Below are 18,329 nucleotides of genomic sequence, written 5' to 3'. Positions count from 1 at the left end.
TCTTTCCCTCCTAAAAATAGGACTCTGCAATTTACTTTTGTAGCTTGGAACAGAAAATATTCCTCAGCCTGTCCTGCTCTATGGGCTCTGCGATCAAATCCCGGCCAGTCTGACGCAAGTATAAACAGTGTGTAACTTCAGGATACATCTCCCTTAAGAGTCTCACAGTGGGCAAATAACAGAATTAGAAATCAAATTCCGCAGAGTTTAAGTCCACTTCTCAATTCTAAGCTGCCTTCCTATAGTCAAATCCTTACTATATTTTGTACAAGTGCTTTAAGTGTACAAGTTATGAACAAGCCTCAGGAATCCTGGGGGAAAGTATCTATTTATCATAAATACAAAATGTGTAGTACTCAAACATTTATTTAAAAGCTGTTTGTCTCAAGCTCCAAATACATTTTCCCGTAAAATTAAAGTTTAAGATTAGCGACTAGAATCCCTAGCCAGTTCTTAAGTCTGCTTAATTACAAATGCAGAACTCAGGGCTCTGATAAAGAATAAAGACCTTTATCACCTGAGGAGTATGAATAGGCAGGAAGCAAATTCAGAGTTAAGGGTTACCCTTGGAAAGGCATCCGAGGCCTTCACGGGGGTCTGCAGAGTTCTGTTTCTTAAGCTAAGTGGTTGGTTGCCTTCAGAGTAAAGTTCTTAAACTCAGAATGTAATATTAAAAGGCATTAAAGATGTCCATCCATACACACCACCCCAATAAAAAGACACTACACACAAAAATTACTGTACTCTTACCCTACGCATGGCTTCCTCCTCTTCTTGACGCTTTTCGTAATGTGCAAAGTCATCAAAGATTGAGGTGGTGTGCTTGAAAGTAGCAATTATTTTAAGCACTTGCTTAGCTTTTTCTAGGGGTACCTCTTGGGTGTCCCTTGAATTGGTAACTGGTTTGTTGTCATTATTTTCTAAGCGAATATGCCGTAACTGGTTATTGGGAACATCTTTGACAAAGATCCATTTAACTTCAAATTTGCCCTTCCACTTATCCTGAGACCAGACACCGGCATACGCGTTATAGTCCACAACAGACTTCATCTCAGCCACTCCACAAAAATGTCCACTGCCATTCACGCTGAAGAGCAAATAGAGTGGGCCCTTCCCATTCAGGGAACGGTAAGCGGCATCCAAACGCTTATTACCATGCTCAGTACTACACCAGATAGAGTACTTAATGGAACGGTGTATGTCATCCTCAGAATAGCTTTTAATTATAAACACCCGTCCGTTCTTCAGGTTCCAGTCAAAGTCTTTGGGATTGTAGTTGTTTATGGCCTTTAGCTTTTCCAGCACTGGATGCACTTCTACACTTGAAGGTGAAGCACTGGCAGGAACAACACCTAAACCAAAGTTTTCACCTCCCCCTCCACTGTTCTGGTGGAAGCCCGCCCCCCTGTTCCGAGGAGCGAGCCAGCGATTCTGCAGCGGCTGCGGCTGCGGCTGCGCTTGGTGAGGCTGGGCCTGCGGCTGTGCTCCCGGCTGCGGCTGCGGCTGCGGCGGGGGCAGCTGGCCTTGCACCAGTGGTGGTGGCTGAATTAACGGCTGAGGCTGCTGGACTAGAGTCTGAGGAGGCAGAACTGGTTGGGCTGCTGGAGCCTTTACCGGGGGGGCCCGGCGATTCTGCGGGGCCTGCGTCTGCGGCTGCGCTTGGTGAGGCTGGGCCTGCGGCTGTGCTCCCGGCTGCGGCTGCGGCTGCGGCGGGGGCAGCTGGCCTTGCACCAGTGGTGGTGGCTGAATTAACGGCTGAGGCTGCTGGACTAGAGTCTGAGGAGGCAGAACTGGTTGGGCTGCTGGAGCCTTTACCACTGACCCCTTTTCATCCCAAGTTCCAATATTCATGTTATGTTTTATAGGAGGTGGTGGCACGGCGGAGCCCCCGATCCCCACGCTGCCCTTGGGTTTGAGTTTCGGTTGAGGTTTGGCAGGTTTTCTGGCAATGGCAGCCCAGGAGGTTGGCTTAGGTGCTGCGCTGCTAACGGGTGGCACACTATTGGCTGCAATGCTAGTCATACCACTGCTGCTCAAAGCTGTTCCTACAGTTTTTGTCACTGCGGCTGTCAGGTCACCACCAATTTTCAGACCAGTCATGCCTTGCTCAATACTGCTAATGCCAGGCACCTTACTCAAAGTATCATTGCCAAATCCAGCCTGTCCATCAGTAATAGCTCTCCCAAGAGAACTAGGTGGATAGCCGTAACTGCTACTATAAGCAGAACTTTGTGTTGATTGTCCCTGAGATCCACTTGTCCCCCATGTAGAGAAATCAGCATTACCAGGAAAAAAGTTAAATCCATGTTGACCAAGAAATGGAGGGGTATTTCCTAATGCCCCAGGTTGACTAAACACACCATCTGGTATATAATGATGTTCTCCATTACTCATTTGTCCATAGGTTGTCAGATATGGCATAGGTTGGTCTCCAGCTGTGGACCATGCTGCTTCCCCAAGAGAATATGGAAATCCAATGGATGGAGCATAGTAACTAGGCATGTATGGATCTGACATTGGTGGATAGCTGTTATTCTGGAAAACAAAAGACCACAATCAGGACAGAAATAAGATTAGGGGGCAGAGAAACATCTGAAAGAGTAAAATCAAATAGTTTTAAATAAATGGAAAACAGATGCACTTGTTCCAGATAAAGTTAAAATTTAAAATCCAGTTTTATCAAGGAAAAACCTTACTGATGACTCATTTTATCTGTAATGAAATTACAGGGTATTTTTTTGCGGGGGTAGGTGGGTGGGGGGATATGGTGGGGATTATTTTTGTTTAAGAGCCAGATCCTCTGCGCACGATTTAAAAATACTCTAATTTCTACAAAAAGCTGATTTATAAAGTTTGCAGAAACACTGATTGTTAGCTTTATTTTTAGCAACTGATGAACACAAAATTTATGTGCAAGGATTAAACAAACATGGAAACTATGCCCAATAATAGAGGAATTACAGTTTATCTCTATGATGGAATCCAGTTCAGCAATTAAATTTTGTACTTTCATAAAGAAAAACTAGAATAGAGAAATGTTCACACTGAGAGGAAAAACAAAAAAAGATTCAAGATTATACTTAGAGCATGATCCATATTTGTTTTGTTTTGCCTTGCTCATTTTGAAAAAGAAAACAAAATCCTAATGGTTTCTTAATGGTTGGTTACAGGTGCCTATTTTCTAAATTTTACGTAACAAATTTATCACCTTCCTAATCAGAATTTTAATTTAGAAATAGTTAAGTTCCTATCATTTTTTCCAGAATTACTGTAATTAAATTGACCTTTATTTTGAATAAAATTAATCATCCATATAGTGATTTGCCAAAAATCAAAGCTTATTAAAGAAAAAACTCAGTCAAATTTGTTACTAGCCAATGTAAAAAATAAAATATTCTACAGATTTCTTTTTTTTTTTTTTCTTGCGGTACGTGGGCCTCTCACTGTTGTGGCCTCTCCCGTTGCGGAGCACAGGCTCTGGACGCGCAGGCTGAGCAGCCATGACTCATGGGCCCAGCCGCCCCGCGGCATGTGGGATCTTCCTGGACCCGGAGCACGAACCCATGTCCCCTGCATCGGCAGGTGGACTCTCAACCACGGCGCCACCAGGGAAGCCCATCTACAGATTTCTTTTGAAAGTACATTTCTTATGCCAAAAATATGTCTGATACAGCCAGCCCTCCAATCCACAGGTTCTGCATCCATGGAGCGAAAATATTCAGGAAGAAAAAATTTTCCATAAAGTTCCAAAAAGCAAAACTTGAATATGCCACACGGGCAACTACTTACATAGCACTTGCATTGTACTTGGTATTATAAGTAATCTAGAGGTGATCTGAAGTACACAGGGGGATGTGCATGTTATATGCAAATACTATGCCATTTTATATACGGGACTTGAGCATCTGTGGATTTTGCTATCAGCTGGGGTCCTGAAACCAATCCCCTAGGGACACCAAGGGATAACTGTAATAGATTTTCACTCTATGATTTAGGTGTGACTTTTAAAGCCTTGGACAGAGCTTCAGAATTTGTAAAATTAAGCAAGATGAAAAAAACTAAGCTAATATCTAGTCAAGACAATTTGTATTCCCCTCCCAAGGGTCAATACCATTTTGAAGGCTGATTATTCACTTTATTTACATAGACATTCTAAGTTCCCTGGAGCAAAGTGCAAAATGGAGCAAACCCATTCTGGGTTTTTTTTGGCTGTTACTCTCTTGGGATTATTCTGCCACTGCTTTCCCACTCAAGAAAGTATATCAATATGAATATGTGACAATTACATCATAGATACTACCTGGAATTCATTTTATTTTTTAAAGGCCTATTATTGAAAACTAAAATGCTTTACTATCACTGTTGTTACTTGTGACATACCTTACAACTATTAAAACTGTCCACTGTCCATAAGAAAGCTAATTTCATATTTTGCCTTTTGAAATGACTCTCATATAATTAAATGAAAATGACAAGAGAATCAAATAAAGGCTGCATTTAAGTTAATAATTAAGACAGATTTACTGAGTGTTTTCAGTAAAACTTGAACTTAAAAACAAAAAACTATGTCAGCATTATTTAAAGAGAAAAAAGACTTTCAACACATTTGATATTAAGTATGTTCCACTGTATTCAAAACTGGAAATATATGTGTCAACCATTTACTAATTTAGTTGAACATATTCTTTAACTATATTGGATAATTATTAACCATATTTGAAAATATATTCAAAGAATGCTCACAATATTAGTATGAAGGAAATGAAGCCTGAGGGAAGCTCAAAGTCACCAACAGTGGTTTTCAAAGAAAAACGAAATTCTTGAAGAAATTAATAATGAGTAAGCTTCAGTAGCCGTGGATATACACACACACGCCTGTTTATAATTCCATCACCAAATTATTTATTGAAAGTAAAAGTATTCATAGTACTTCATACTGAAGTCACTGTTGAGAAAGCCCCAAAATTTAGCCAATATTAATGAACATACACAATCAAGATTTTTTTAATTTTTAAATTTTTTTGAAGTTATTCAAGGTTTCCCTTTATTACTTTTTTAACCAAACACTTACTGAATGCGTACATTGTGAAAAATACTGATATAAAATAATCATTCTAAAAGAAAACCTACAGTTAAAGACACATTGCTCAGGGAAGTGAATATATTCCACATGAGGAAAGAATAAGGAAGCTGAGTTGAGTATGGAGGTAATCAGTTTCAGTTTCAAAGTTTTAATTTAGAATGTTGGCGTTGAAATCTGGACTTAGTAAGTCTTTACCTGGATGTGGGAGTGGAAAAACAGACAAGGTGGAAAATTTTTAAGTTCATTCATCATGATCAAGTGTTTGCAAAATTATACTCGTAACTTATGTTGAATATTCTTACTTCACCCTCACAAATGCTGAATTTTGCACAACAGTTACACATCAGGTTCCTAATTTGTCTATATCCATCACATGACTCAGGGATCAGCAAACTAAAGAGCCAATAGGCAAATATTTTAAGCTCTGCAAAAGCCCAATACGGCATCCGGTTGCAGTCACATATTCATCTTCTTTTAACAACCCTTTAGAAAGCTGCTAGCTCAAGGGTTTCCTCAAAGAAAACATGTTTTGGTCCCTGGGTCACAGTCTGTCAACCCGGTTTTAATAGATTATCTAATATATACTGATTCCTATTAAAAAAAAAAAGCCCCCCCAAGCTATATTATTAGATTAAATAGGTAACAAATTTTCACCAATTCTGCCACTTCTGGGGCTGGAGCAGGTCCACACCCTTTTGCTGTGGGGCCTTTTATTAAATATCTTTTCAATTATTTTTTAAATCATGGGTTTTACTACTTCACCCCTAAACTACTGATTTTGTCAAAACGGTAAGATTAAATTACTTTAAAATGTGCTCCATTAATCACAAGGGCCTCGTCAAACAGCTCAAGCTAATGAGCAGAGATGCACTGCTGTCCCTACCTGGCTACAGAGCTATCCACAGTGCTTCTATGCTACCAACCTAGAATCCTTGAGTACAATGGATAAATGGCCTGCTTTCTCCAGTTTATCAAACAATGCTATTTATTTCCTAATTCTTTCAGTAGTTTTAGCTGAATGAGATGTTTTTTCCTCAGCTTTACGAAAGTAACTTAAGCAGTCTCCTTCCAAAAGGCAAGGGTTTTGGTTTGGGTTCTAGTAAGAACAAAGTTGTAGGAAACTACTAAAGTTTAAAAGTAAGATATGGTCAACACATTTTGTATTAGCAGAGCTTCGATTATAATTGGAAATATTTTTAAACGTTTTGCTAAATGTAAGATAGATTTTTAGTTGCTAGCTAAGTGGAATGAAGGGGAGCAAAATTTCCACCTACTGATGATGGAAAACAGAAACTCAAAACTTTCTTTCACCTTTTACTTCAAACCTGGTACAACGAGGTACAATCAATTTAACAGTTTATGTCCAAATAATCACTTTTAGTTTATTCATAATTCTGAAATTGGTAATAGTGAAATTTTACTTTGTTGTTTAAAGATATATAACCTTTAACCAAGTGATATGAAATGTTTGGCATTTCCCTCTTACTCAAAAAGCTAATTGAAAAGGGGAAAATAATATGTACACATAAAAAATGATATATAATAATCAATGGATATAATTAAACATACTCGTAAAATAACAGATCCACAAACCCTTTACCTAGAGCATAAACTTAGAAACGCAACCTGAAGGTGGATATGAAGCCACGAGGTAACTAAATTCTAATCCCAACCCAGTACTTATCAGCTGTGTGAAGCCAATATCAAGTTACTTAAAACGAGTTTTCTCGAATATTAAAAAGAAATAAAGATAACGTACCTAAGACACACTAAATATTCAATCAACAGTAGTTATTCCCTACTCTTGAAGTTTCTATGTCAGTGATCATCAGATCATTTAATTTCTCTAACCCTGCTTCTTTGTCGGTAAAATGGGAAAATACCTGCTGCTCTAATCAATTACATATCTTTAAAAATCTAGTTAACTGCAAAGTGCTATACTGAAGTATAGGAGTTAATCTTGTTTTAATTTGAAAAATAAAATATAGAAAAGATGAAAAACTCTTCCTTTGAATTTCAAAATCATTTATAATTTTCATTTCTTAGCCTTGTGAGTCAGGTCAATTGTTTTTCTATTATCTCAAAGAAAACTTGAACAACACTAAGAAAAAATTCATGATTATTGTTCTGACCTGAGGACACTTTAATACAACTCAATTATAACTGAGTCTTTCAGTTATAGTAACTTAATGCCTATTTTTACTTCATAAATATCCAAACTTCCAAGAAAGAACATTGTACAATGTCGTAGAAGTTCAATAAAAAATGGTTGAGGTATTATTCACCAAAAACAGCACGTCTGCATAGAAAATCGGAAACTGTTTTCCATTAAGAACCTGAGGTACTTCAAACCCCAGAACTAACTACTAGATTAACAAAAAGTTAAGTGAAGTTTAATATACTTTTAATGTTTATGTACATTTTCTTCTATTATTTTAAAAATATTATTGTACTTCTCAAAAAGTAAAATACATACATATTTAATCACATAGATGTCATAAGAAAAAATGTATCATACATTATACTCAATTAATCTGAATATTTCATCAAGCATACTTCTTCATTCCCTAATTCTAGCAGTTAACCTAATCTACTTATTCAATAAATGCTTAATGAATGCCTACTACATGCCAGATACAGCGCCAGTCAACCTAGAATCAACCCAGAATCCTTGAGTACATTGGATAACCTAGAAAATAAGATAAAGAACATGGAGAAAGTAAGATAAAGAACATGGAGAAAGTAAGATAAAGAACATGGTCTCTGACCTGGAGCGCTTCACAGGTCTAGTACGGAAGACATATTTACCCTGCAATTTGATAGGTATTGTTACAGAAGTAAGAACAAAGCAAAACAAGAACTCTAGTACAAAGAGGAGGGGGCAAGTAACTGGAAAATCAGAAGACTTCATGACGTGACAGACATGAGAGTCTGTGTGTGTACATCATACATATAATTGGAAAGCTTGAGATCATGAAAGAATATATTCAGAAAATACTTATGTTTTCAGAAAATAAGAAGTCCTATTCCCTAAATAAGTTACATGCATAAAGTTGACCAAAGATGAGGCAGGGAGGGAAGTGGAGCCCTTTTAAGGGCTCTCATATAGTGAATATATATATCCACTGTGGTGAAGCTTTGATAAGTCTTTAACATGACGACGGCAACAGACTTGGACTTTAAGAGGACTGCTGAGTGGCAATATGGAATTACCAGTTAAGAAATCATTCCAACAGCAGAGATAATGAAAACCTTACCTAAGGGCAGTAATAACATGGACAGAAAAAATCTGTTACTGTCTTAGTTCTCTATACCTCTTCTCTGATAAGCATGGCTAGGAATTTATTTCCCCATATATACAAGCAGACCAATTCAAACTTCATTTTTTTCAATTTATTCTTCAAATTTATATGCACAAATTACACAGCATCTTGAACAGTATCAATTAAACCTGAATTTTTAATCAACTTAATCGTCAGATTATTCCGAGGAACTATAGAGAACTAATTTTAAGCCCTGAAGGACATACGTTTACTTTTAAAATTACTATGAAAATTATTCCCTGAGAAATTGAGCGTGAGAAAATAGAATATGCTGCCACAGAAGTAAAAGGCCAACAACCTGTTTTTAAATCATCCCTGGGTTTGACTTGATTTAGATCTAAGCATATAAAACAAACATTAAAAACTTTTCTAGACTAAAGAATATCATTTTTATTATTTATAATATTAAAATCAGATGAAGGGATTTAATTTTAAAGACATCCTGTATATTTAGTTGAAAAAATTTTTAATTAGCCAATTATTTCAGCTAGGTCAGTACAAGAAACAAATACTTGTATAACTTTACATCTGAAAATAATTACTTTAGATACTTCATCAATAAATCCACTTTTCAATAGTGTACTTTAAAAGGTCAATTTGTAAAAACTTTTCTATTTTAGCTAAGTGACTACGATAAATTTAAATTATGTACAGCTTACCTTTAAGATTTCAGATAATTTTCAATTCTGCTGTCCAATAAACCCAGTTTTCAATATTCTATAGTGTTAGTATTCTTTAAAAGGTAAATATGTATCCTGGTTAGACAATTATTTTTAGTTATTACAGGAAGATAATTGCTGAAAACCTATTCATCAGCACTGGCAAGGAGAGGGAGGTAAAATACAGCCGTACTGGTATTAAACTTTAAGACTTCTCTTTAAAGAGCACATGACATTGATTCTAACATCAGTAAGTGATTTAATTAATATAAAGTATAAGACCTTCCATTTAAACATCACATTAAAACAAACCTTTTACAGATGTTTTTGCCCCAGCATAAGGAAACTTTTATGATTCAATTTAAAAACTGGGTTCACTAAGGTAACTGCCCTTATAGTCTTAAAAAATAATGGCTTTCCAACACTTTATGTGAAATCTTATGCAGAATTCCAACATATAAAACACATGAAAAGCAAAGCACAGCTCTGGCTGCTGCACGGGTAGGATCCAGGTTACCCTCCCCAGGTCTCCCCTAGGCAGACCTGAAGCATCTCTGTGGAATGCCAAAAAACCAATCTTCTAAGCCCCTGTGACAAATAAATTATGAAACATGTTACCAAATAAAATGAGAAGATTCTCACAGGTAGCAATTCTCAAACATTTATAATCCATTAAAATTTCTTGAAAATAGAGTTTGAACAAGTCAGTCAGAGAATATTCATACCATACCCTTGTCTTAGAAAATCATTTTACATTAAGATACAAACAGTATAAAATCAAGTAGCAAAAAACAATTATGTAAACCAAATAAATTTCCCAAAGTTATCTGATCATGGAGATCTTTTTAGGAGAATATCTACTACACCTCATTATATCAGAATTTCTCAAAGAAGTTGGAAACACTGCCATAAGGATGCTAACTGAGATTACTGTATGGGACCAAATAGAACAGAATATATTTCTTTTAAAACTTGCACTACACTTCACAACAAATGATCTTGCCCTATTTTCCAGTAATATATTCTTTCACAACCTTTAGGTGGAAAGTAAATTTGTTATTGAGATCATAAAGGCAGATTACATAAGAATGAAATGAACTTTTTCATTTTTTTTAAAGTAGCCAAACTTTCATAGATTTTTATCACCCATTTTTATTCTTTCTTATTTATTTATTCCCTCCCAACATACGCTAGGGATGTAGATCAACAGATAGAAGGGGGTGGTTAAAGAGAAATAAATGTAGATCAGGTTGAACATAACCATGGCTCTCCAAAGTCCTAAAAATAACTGTACATTCCACAAATTGGAAACCATTTTTTTTTCAAATTTTCTCTGCAACTGCAAAGTTCTGTAACAATATTTGGTTCCTTATTCTTTTATAACTGAAAAAAAACTAGGTTAAGATTTCAAGGTACATTTTGCGTATGTCTTTTTATAAGCAAAACAACAAAGAGTTTCATTCCAGAATGTTCTCTCTAAAGAAACTGGTTAATAATGAAAGTTTTTTTTTTTAATTTATTTCTAGTAGTGACATTTTTATTAACAAACAGAAAGAGATGCAGAATTGGTATGCAGAGACTAAGAAATATCATTCTTTTTTGGCAATGTTTAAATATAAATTATTCCTATATACAAAATCACAAGATTATCTGTGAAAAATTCAAACACAGAAGAACCTCAAAAGCGACCAGTTATTTGATTTGATGAAATTCTCCATGCCTACAATATATAAGCAAGTGTGTTTATGATATCTTTAATTCTATTTCCTATGCTACCAGGTTACATACCAGGTTATATTAAAACTTTAATTATACTAACCAAAAATTTCAGGCACAAACTAGTCTTCTCCCACAAACTTCTAGCTAATTAAACCTTATAATCTGCTTTAGCGATGAAGATATGGCAGCAGCATTAAAAGATTAAATTCAACAGTCAAAAAAAAAAATCTAACCACAATATATACAAATGTTCATCTTCATATCTCTGTATTTCATAATCTAGTTTCAGCTATCTCCAATTTCCAAAGAACTCTCTTGTGCCAAAAGCCTGCAGCTGCTATTCACTATTATGTAGGCACACTGGGTTAATTCATGTTAGGGTTCGCCTCATTCAACTAAAATACCTACTTTAAAAAATCAGTAAGTTTAATTTCCTAAATATGTGACTGTCACACTTACCTGATTTGTCTGGCTACTCAAGTATGGCTCAAAATCATCATCATTTACAGCATCTTTTTGATGAATCGAACCGTTTTGTACTGAAACTAAAAAATATGTTTGTATTAGATGTATTGTAATTATCTTTATGAAACTCACAAAATAACCTAATATTTTCAATATTTTTCAAATCAAATTGGAAACTTATCCTGGGTTCTTTGTTCTTTTCATTTAAAAACCCCCTTTAGGATTAACTTAATTTTGGATATAAATATTTACGTGCCACCAAAAACTTACAAATCTTGTATATATAAGCCCAAGATTACATAAATACAAAGCATATATACACTTCTCATTACTAAAAACATAACGTAAATATCCCAATTTCAACACTGTAGTAAGCAGTTAAATTAAAATGTTGGAAGGGTTTGCTAATGCTATATTTGAATCTAAAATAACCACTTTAAGCAGTGTTATTGACAAGATAGATTTCTGAACGTTCTCTACCTTTGTTAAATCACTTTACTACTCAGTCCAATAAAGGTAAATAAATAACCTTGTTTGGTAACCGACGTTAAAATAAATATCTTAAGTGTCTCCAGTCAAAGAAAGTGGCTAAAATTCACTTGAAGCAATATCACAATAAATAAATATTATCATAAAAAAATCTAAATAAAAAGGGCCTTTACTCTAAACAAAAAACAATGAAGACTTTCACAAGAAAGTATAAATAAAACTAAGACACTAAAGATAACCATGATTACTCTTGCAACATACGAGAAAACCAGTCAGAGTGATTTATAATGCCATATTTGTTCAGAGATCACTTCCATAAACGCTCTGTATCAAGCTGTTGTTCTGGACACTGTCTCAGTGCTTTTGAGCACAGACTCAAGGTAAAAAGATCCTGGGTTTGAATCCCAAGTCCAACACGGAGAAGGTGGGGGAATCTCTAGTTAGTAACTTAGCCTATCTAACTCTGACTACTTCTCTATTCAAGGAGGTTATTAATAGTACCTACCTCATCTCATCTGAGTATTCAATGACAGTATTTAAAAATCTTGGATATTATTATCACATAAAATATTACAAGATCCAAACAGGACTAAAAATTACTTTAGGACCACATAAACAAGCTTATGACTAATCGACTAATCTCTTGGAAACAAAAAAAAGCCCCTCAATACCTGAAGATTTGTTGCTTAAAAATACAGTATTTTTAAATACAATACTAAAATATAAAATATTATAAATTAAGGTTAGGAGCAATGGATTTACGTTGTGTGTTCTTCTATAATATCATAACATCTTTATTTTCCCTAATCATTCCAATGAGTTCAGAGACATAAATGAAATACACAAGTTGACAGAGTCATGGGAGCAAAAATAGGTAAAATCCCTTAGTTCTCTGCCACCCACTGAGTAGCAATGATCACTCAAAAAAATACTACTCTGTGAAGCCTTCAAAGTAGACCTCTCATGATTCTACACTGCCCCTCAGAGACTACAAGAGAAACCTCAAGGTCACCGTGATCTTGGCTCCACTGAGGTGGCTTAACTGCATTTGATAAGGAATGCATCAATGCCAGGGTTGAGCTAAATGTGCTCCCCAGAATTTAAATATGTAACAGCCACTAGAAAAAAAATTAAAGTGGAGGGTGCCTTAGGTTATTTCAGGGGGGCTAATCATTTCAGCCCAAGAGATTCTAACGTATCTGTTCTCCTTCACCACTCCTCTATCAAGGATAGTTATGCCTGTTCTATTACCTCCTGAAAAAGAATTCTTCACTACATGCCTGGACTGGTACATATTTGTCACTGTTACGTACGTATTTAACACTATCTGAAACAGCTATCCATTTCAAAATTACAACTATTATCTCTTGTATTCATTAGATTATCAGAAGTTTAGTCCACACTGCTAAAACAGTAAAAAAAAAAAAAAAAAAGTACCTACTTAAAATTTATCCAAATATATATTATACTGCTCTTCTTACTCATCTGCTCTGTTCTATCTTTTCTTCTAATGCTAAGAGGCCGAGACTAAGAAAATATTCTCATACACTAAGTAAATAGTCTGTAGTCATTTATAATGATGCATTAAAATGTCTAAGTCCTAAAAGATCATTCAAGGACTATGTCAATCTAAGGAAAAAATGTTTTATTTTGTTTTAAGTATTTCACGCATACTGATAAGCAATTTGCATCAAATTAGAATCTGAATAAGAAGCTAGCCCTAGAGTTTCAGAAGCATACCTTTCTTAAAGAAATTCAATTGTCTTAAAGACTTCAGGTTTTGAACATTACTTAATGACAATCTAATGTCTTGGTGACTGAAAGCCATTAAATAGTAATGAAATCCAAGCTAGTCCCATAGTCTGTACAAGTTCTTCAGGGAAAAAAGAACAGATGACTTACATGATTCTTCGCCTGTTTCCTCTGCTCTATGAAGCAGAGTCAAATCAAGATAGAACATGGGCCTTAGGAGCCAGGTGATTCTTTGCTCTGGTCCTGACTACATCAAGTTAGGAAAGTCAACAGATCTGTGCATCATGTTTTCCCACCTACAAAAACAGCGACAATACCATATACCCTCTATCTCCTTATAGGAATGTTTTGAGGATTAATAAAATGAAGCCTAAAATAACAGTAAAGTGCTTTGCAGTCATTTCCCGAGGGGTTAGGGGTAGGGTGGAGAGAGGATACAAAAGATATTGCCAAAATACAAGGCATTTTCCACTACTTTTCTGAAACACTAAAAGATAGCCAAATTCAGCCTAATTCTTTTAAATTGCAGTACCAAACAATGACTATGTCCCTCTGTTGGGAGGGGCAGGTGAGGAGAGGAGGGAAAAGATAAATTCCTTTCCATATATTTGCCTATTTATAAACTTAAGGGATAGGTGGAAGCAGGCAGCAAGGCCTGAGGCTACTAGAAGCATGGGATCTGACACTTTTATCTGTGGTGCCTGCCGGGAAAGGAATGGTACACTTTTATTCCAGCAAGCAAAAATTCCACTTGTTAAATAAATAAAAGTGATATGAAGTCAGTTTTAAATTACGGGCCAATAGGTACATAACTATCCTTAAATTTCTACTATCCTTCAGTACTACCCTGGCCAAGGATAAAAGAGTTCTAATATTTAACATAGGGACAATCTATTAAAAAGAATTCAAACTTATAAACAAGTAAACCTAGAAGTATTACTTATACTACAAAAGCATTTTTGCCTTACAAAGAGATTGATATAGAATTCCTTTTAAATTTTTGCTCCTTTAGTGTATTTCAGGACATACAGAAAAATAGTAGAAAATCAAAGACACTGAAGCCAGGTGTTGGGCTAATGCTGTCAACTGAAGACTATTAAGAAAGGAAATACACAGTCCCTGAAATCATATTAAGTCAACTAAAAAGGATTATGCTTTCAGAATTCTGATAATTCCTCAGGGACATCCATTTTTCATGAGGTTGCTAAGTTCTGAATTCAAGTTTAATACTCATATTCTTAGAACACCGGGACTGTAGTTCAAGAAAAATAACTTAGCTTTCTGCTTCATAAAAGTAAACAGAAAAATTATAAAACAATTTTACTAGCTTGAAAACCAAGTCAACTAAGGCAGAGTAGTTTTTCTTAAACACACATATAGCTACTTGTATCAGTTCACTGGAACTGCTGCCTTTTCCTTGTTAATTCTCAGAGGCATAAAAATACAAGTAATGTGTATGTGTATTTGTACACTTGTAGTATCTACCAATTTAAAGCAGCTTAAATAATTACCAATACTTTTAGGCCAACAGAATTTTTCCCTCCTGCCAGGTCTTAGGCAATAGTCTTCCTGCACCTTAACAATAAATAGATGAGGTGAGGCAGCAATTATCATGGCTACTGGAGCAATGGACTATTTTAACTACAACCCTCGTAACATACAATAGGATTTATGGCTAGAATTGTTACTTTTATTTTACAGAGAGAGGAGAAATTCTGACTGAAAGGTGCAATGTGTTCAAGCTCACTTGGCAAGTCAGCAGTATGAGAACACAGGTCTCTTAGGAATCCTAGTCCATTGTTCTATCCATGGATGAAATTATGAACTGAAGAGTATGGGGGAAAGTAAGAAAAATTTCTTGGAATAAACAACTATCCAAATAAATACTTTGTATGTGTGTCTAAATACATCTAACAGAGGTGATACAAATGGATTAAAAAAATTTTACTAACCAATAAATATTTATTTGTAGTTGATACACAATTTTGTTTACAGAAAATTTATATCTCTGATATCAAAGATGTCATGAGGACATACCTAAGTGAAATAACTGTCATAAATCAAACTTACAGTAATACAGTAATGGCTTATAATGCTGTAGATGCTCTATTTTGTTTTGTCAAACAAGTTAAGTACTTCATAGAACTTGCACTTACCTTAAAGCAGGTAACACAAAACACTTAGCATTTCAAATAGCCTTGCAAAGTGCCACCTCCCCACAGATCTAGGATAAAATAATTTATGCTAGGCAATAATGACCACAGATTGCACATATGTCCAAGTCTATATACTTCCTAATGGGCAGACTAACAAAACAAGAAATTAATGGATCATTCTTTTTAGATTTACAAATAAATTTTTTAAAATTCACTTAAAATAAATCAACAATATCAAATTCTGAGCTTTGTGCTTACACCACAGAGGATAATTCTAAAATTAAATTCTAAAATTTTAAATTGCTGTTTATATACATCTTTAATCAAAATAAAGCAACGAATTTGTTACCTAATACAGTGCCATATAACTAGTATGTAAAAATTCTCAAAAAAATTGTACTACAACTCAAAAGAAAATTAAGCTGTGCATACAGAACCCATTCCTTTCAAATGTGCAATAGCTAATAAAAACCCTAAGAACGTAAGGAGCACCAATAAAAGACATTAAACTTTACATCTAAAAGGCGACTGTAGATCTTACTTTGTAGGTAATACTTCACTACAGAAATAAGAAACAGGAAGCATAATTCTATTTAGTCTAATTTCAAGCCCTATTACAAAATGTAATAAATACATAGTTCACTGTAATGTTATTTAATTGGCACCATCCCAAGAAAGCAGTTATTGTTCTACCCTTACTAATGTCACATGATTAATGTCATGTTTCAGTCAGCTGACTGTATGGTTCCATATTAATAAACACAAATCACACTAATTTTTTAAAAATGCCTGACTTCCAGCAGTACTTTTTTTTTTTCTTTTAGCTAAAGAGTAAATCATATAATCCTGGCAGGAACCTCACAAACTATTTCCTTCCCAATCCTTTCTAAAGTACCATATTGAGTCAAACCTTGCAAGACTACAGAGCAAGATGACATGCCTGTTCCGTTCTGATCTCTAACTGGCTACTGCCTCAATGGGAACGACTTCAACGAAACCAGTGACTAACGGTACAATTTCCACTACTGGAACACAGAATTCTATGTGGGCTGCGCGTTCCAACGTAAACCAGACAGGAAGAAAATGTCCACTTATCTACATACACTGGGAGAATCTGTGGCAGAAGTCACATAACACAGACTGTAAAATTAAAGAAATGTCACTACATCCATAACAATACCTCCTTAAGTGAAATACAAGCTAATAAAACGGTTTCTCGTATCACTTTGGTTTCTATAAAGACCTACCAAAGACCTACCAAACTTTCGGGCAGCATTTGGCTGCCTTAGCCGAGACGAACTGTTTCTCTAATCCTACATTTCAAAAAAACAAAAACAAAACAAAACAAAAACAAAATATCAAAACCAAAAAGGCCTTCACATAGTTTAAAAGTAACATCAAACCAACAATGAGAAATACAGGTAAAAAAATATCCGAACTCACCCTTATTTCCTTGCCCTTTAGGTCTCTGTGTAGCAAGATGAAAGATGTGGTAATAAGGAAAAATTAAAAAAAAAAAAAGGAAGAGAGGAAAAGCGTGTTAGTCAGAGACGTTATCCGAGACAAGTTATTTTAAACAATCCGCGTAGGAGTGAAACCCACCACATCCTCCATCGCCACCGACCGCCCACCCATGCCGGGGCTTAGCCCTCCGACCCCCCACTCGGAAGCCGTCTCCCAGCGCTCGCCCGGGGTCAGCCCCACTTCTGCCGCCCTCAGGACGCGTCCGAAGGCCCCGGAGCGCACTCCTGCCTCCACCCTCCGCGGCCCCCGCGGCCGCCCGCCTGGACCGCAGGCTCCGCGGCCCGGGCGCACGCCCCGGCTCGGGCGGCGGGACCGCAACCAGTCGTGCCCGGGGCACCGTTACGAGCCCGGCGGCGGCGGCGACGGGGAGGAGCCGGAGCCCCACGCGAGGGTGGAGCTCCGGGGCTCGGGCCTTCGCCGAGCCTGCGGCCTCTGCTCCCTCACCTGATCCACGCTAGTGGCTGACATTCTTCACCGCAACCCGAGAGCTGCTGCTGCTACCGCCGCCGCCGCCGCCGCCTGGGCCTCTCCCCGTGCACTCACAGCAGTTGGCTGCCGCCCTCGGCCGAGAGACTGGTCCAGCCGCCGCCGCTCGCTAAGAAGCCAGAAAGAGGGCCTCGCGCTCGGGAGTCGGTGGAAGGGGCCCGTCTCTTCCGCTTGCACGCTCTCCTCCCCTCTCTCTCTCCGCTTCTCGGGTCCACAATGGCGGACAGGCTCCCTAGTCTCACTTCCGCTCTGAGCCTCCCTGACCTTCCGCTCTCCACTCTGACGTCCGCGCTCACCTCGCTCTTCCTCCCCCACCCTCCCGCCACAGACCTTGGCTCCGCCTCCGCACCCTCACGTGATCTGAGACGGGCCCGCGCGGTGGACCCGTCGGCGCATGCGCCGCGTCCGGAGCGCGGTTGTGCGGCTGCGAGCGCCGGCTCTCTGGGGCGCGGCGGTGCCTTTCTTCTGTCCCGCTCGGAGGTGGCAGGGCGCGCGTCGGGAGGCGGCGGCGGCGGCGGCAGCGGCAGCAGCAGCAGAAGGGAGCCGGGCAGGAGCCGGAGTCTTGTCTCATTCTGGGCGGGAAGTGGGCGTGAGCGGCAGGCGGGCGCTGCCCGGGATTGTAGAGGCCGGCCGGCGGCGCCCTCCCGGCCGCGGAGTGAACGTACCGCCGCGG

At 37.5% G+C, this 18,329-nt stretch overlaps 1 protein-coding gene across 1 annotated transcript in view; it reads right to left on the bottom strand.

The window, feature by feature from the left end:
• Positions 1 to 17,638, bottom strand: part of YTHDF3 (YTH N6-methyladenosine RNA binding protein F3) — a 25,097-nt gene extending 7,459 nt beyond the window's left edge. The window contains exons 1-5 of the mRNA XM_007455263.1: positions 17,615 to 17,638; positions 17,090 to 17,114; positions 11,244 to 11,323; positions 1,615 to 2,535; positions 751 to 1,518 (exon numbers count right to left, since the gene is read on the bottom strand). Of these exons, the coding sequence (XP_007455325.1) occupies positions 751 to 1,518; positions 1,615 to 2,535; positions 11,244 to 11,323; positions 17,090 to 17,114; positions 17,615 to 17,638 (1,818 nt within the window). The remainder of the gene's footprint in view (positions 1 to 750; positions 1,519 to 1,614; positions 2,536 to 11,243; positions 11,324 to 17,089; positions 17,115 to 17,614) is intronic.
• Positions 17,639 to 18,329: the final 691 nt, after the last annotated feature.

Source organism: Lipotes vexillifer, unplaced genomic scaffold, assembly GCF_000442215.2.
Source record: "Lipotes vexillifer unplaced genomic scaffold, Lipotes_vexillifer_v1.1 scaffold1584, whole genome shotgun sequence".
NCBI lineage: Eukaryota > Metazoa > Chordata > Mammalia > Artiodactyla > Lipotidae > Lipotes > Lipotes vexillifer.
This window is presented reverse-complemented; position numbering and strand designations above follow the sequence as displayed.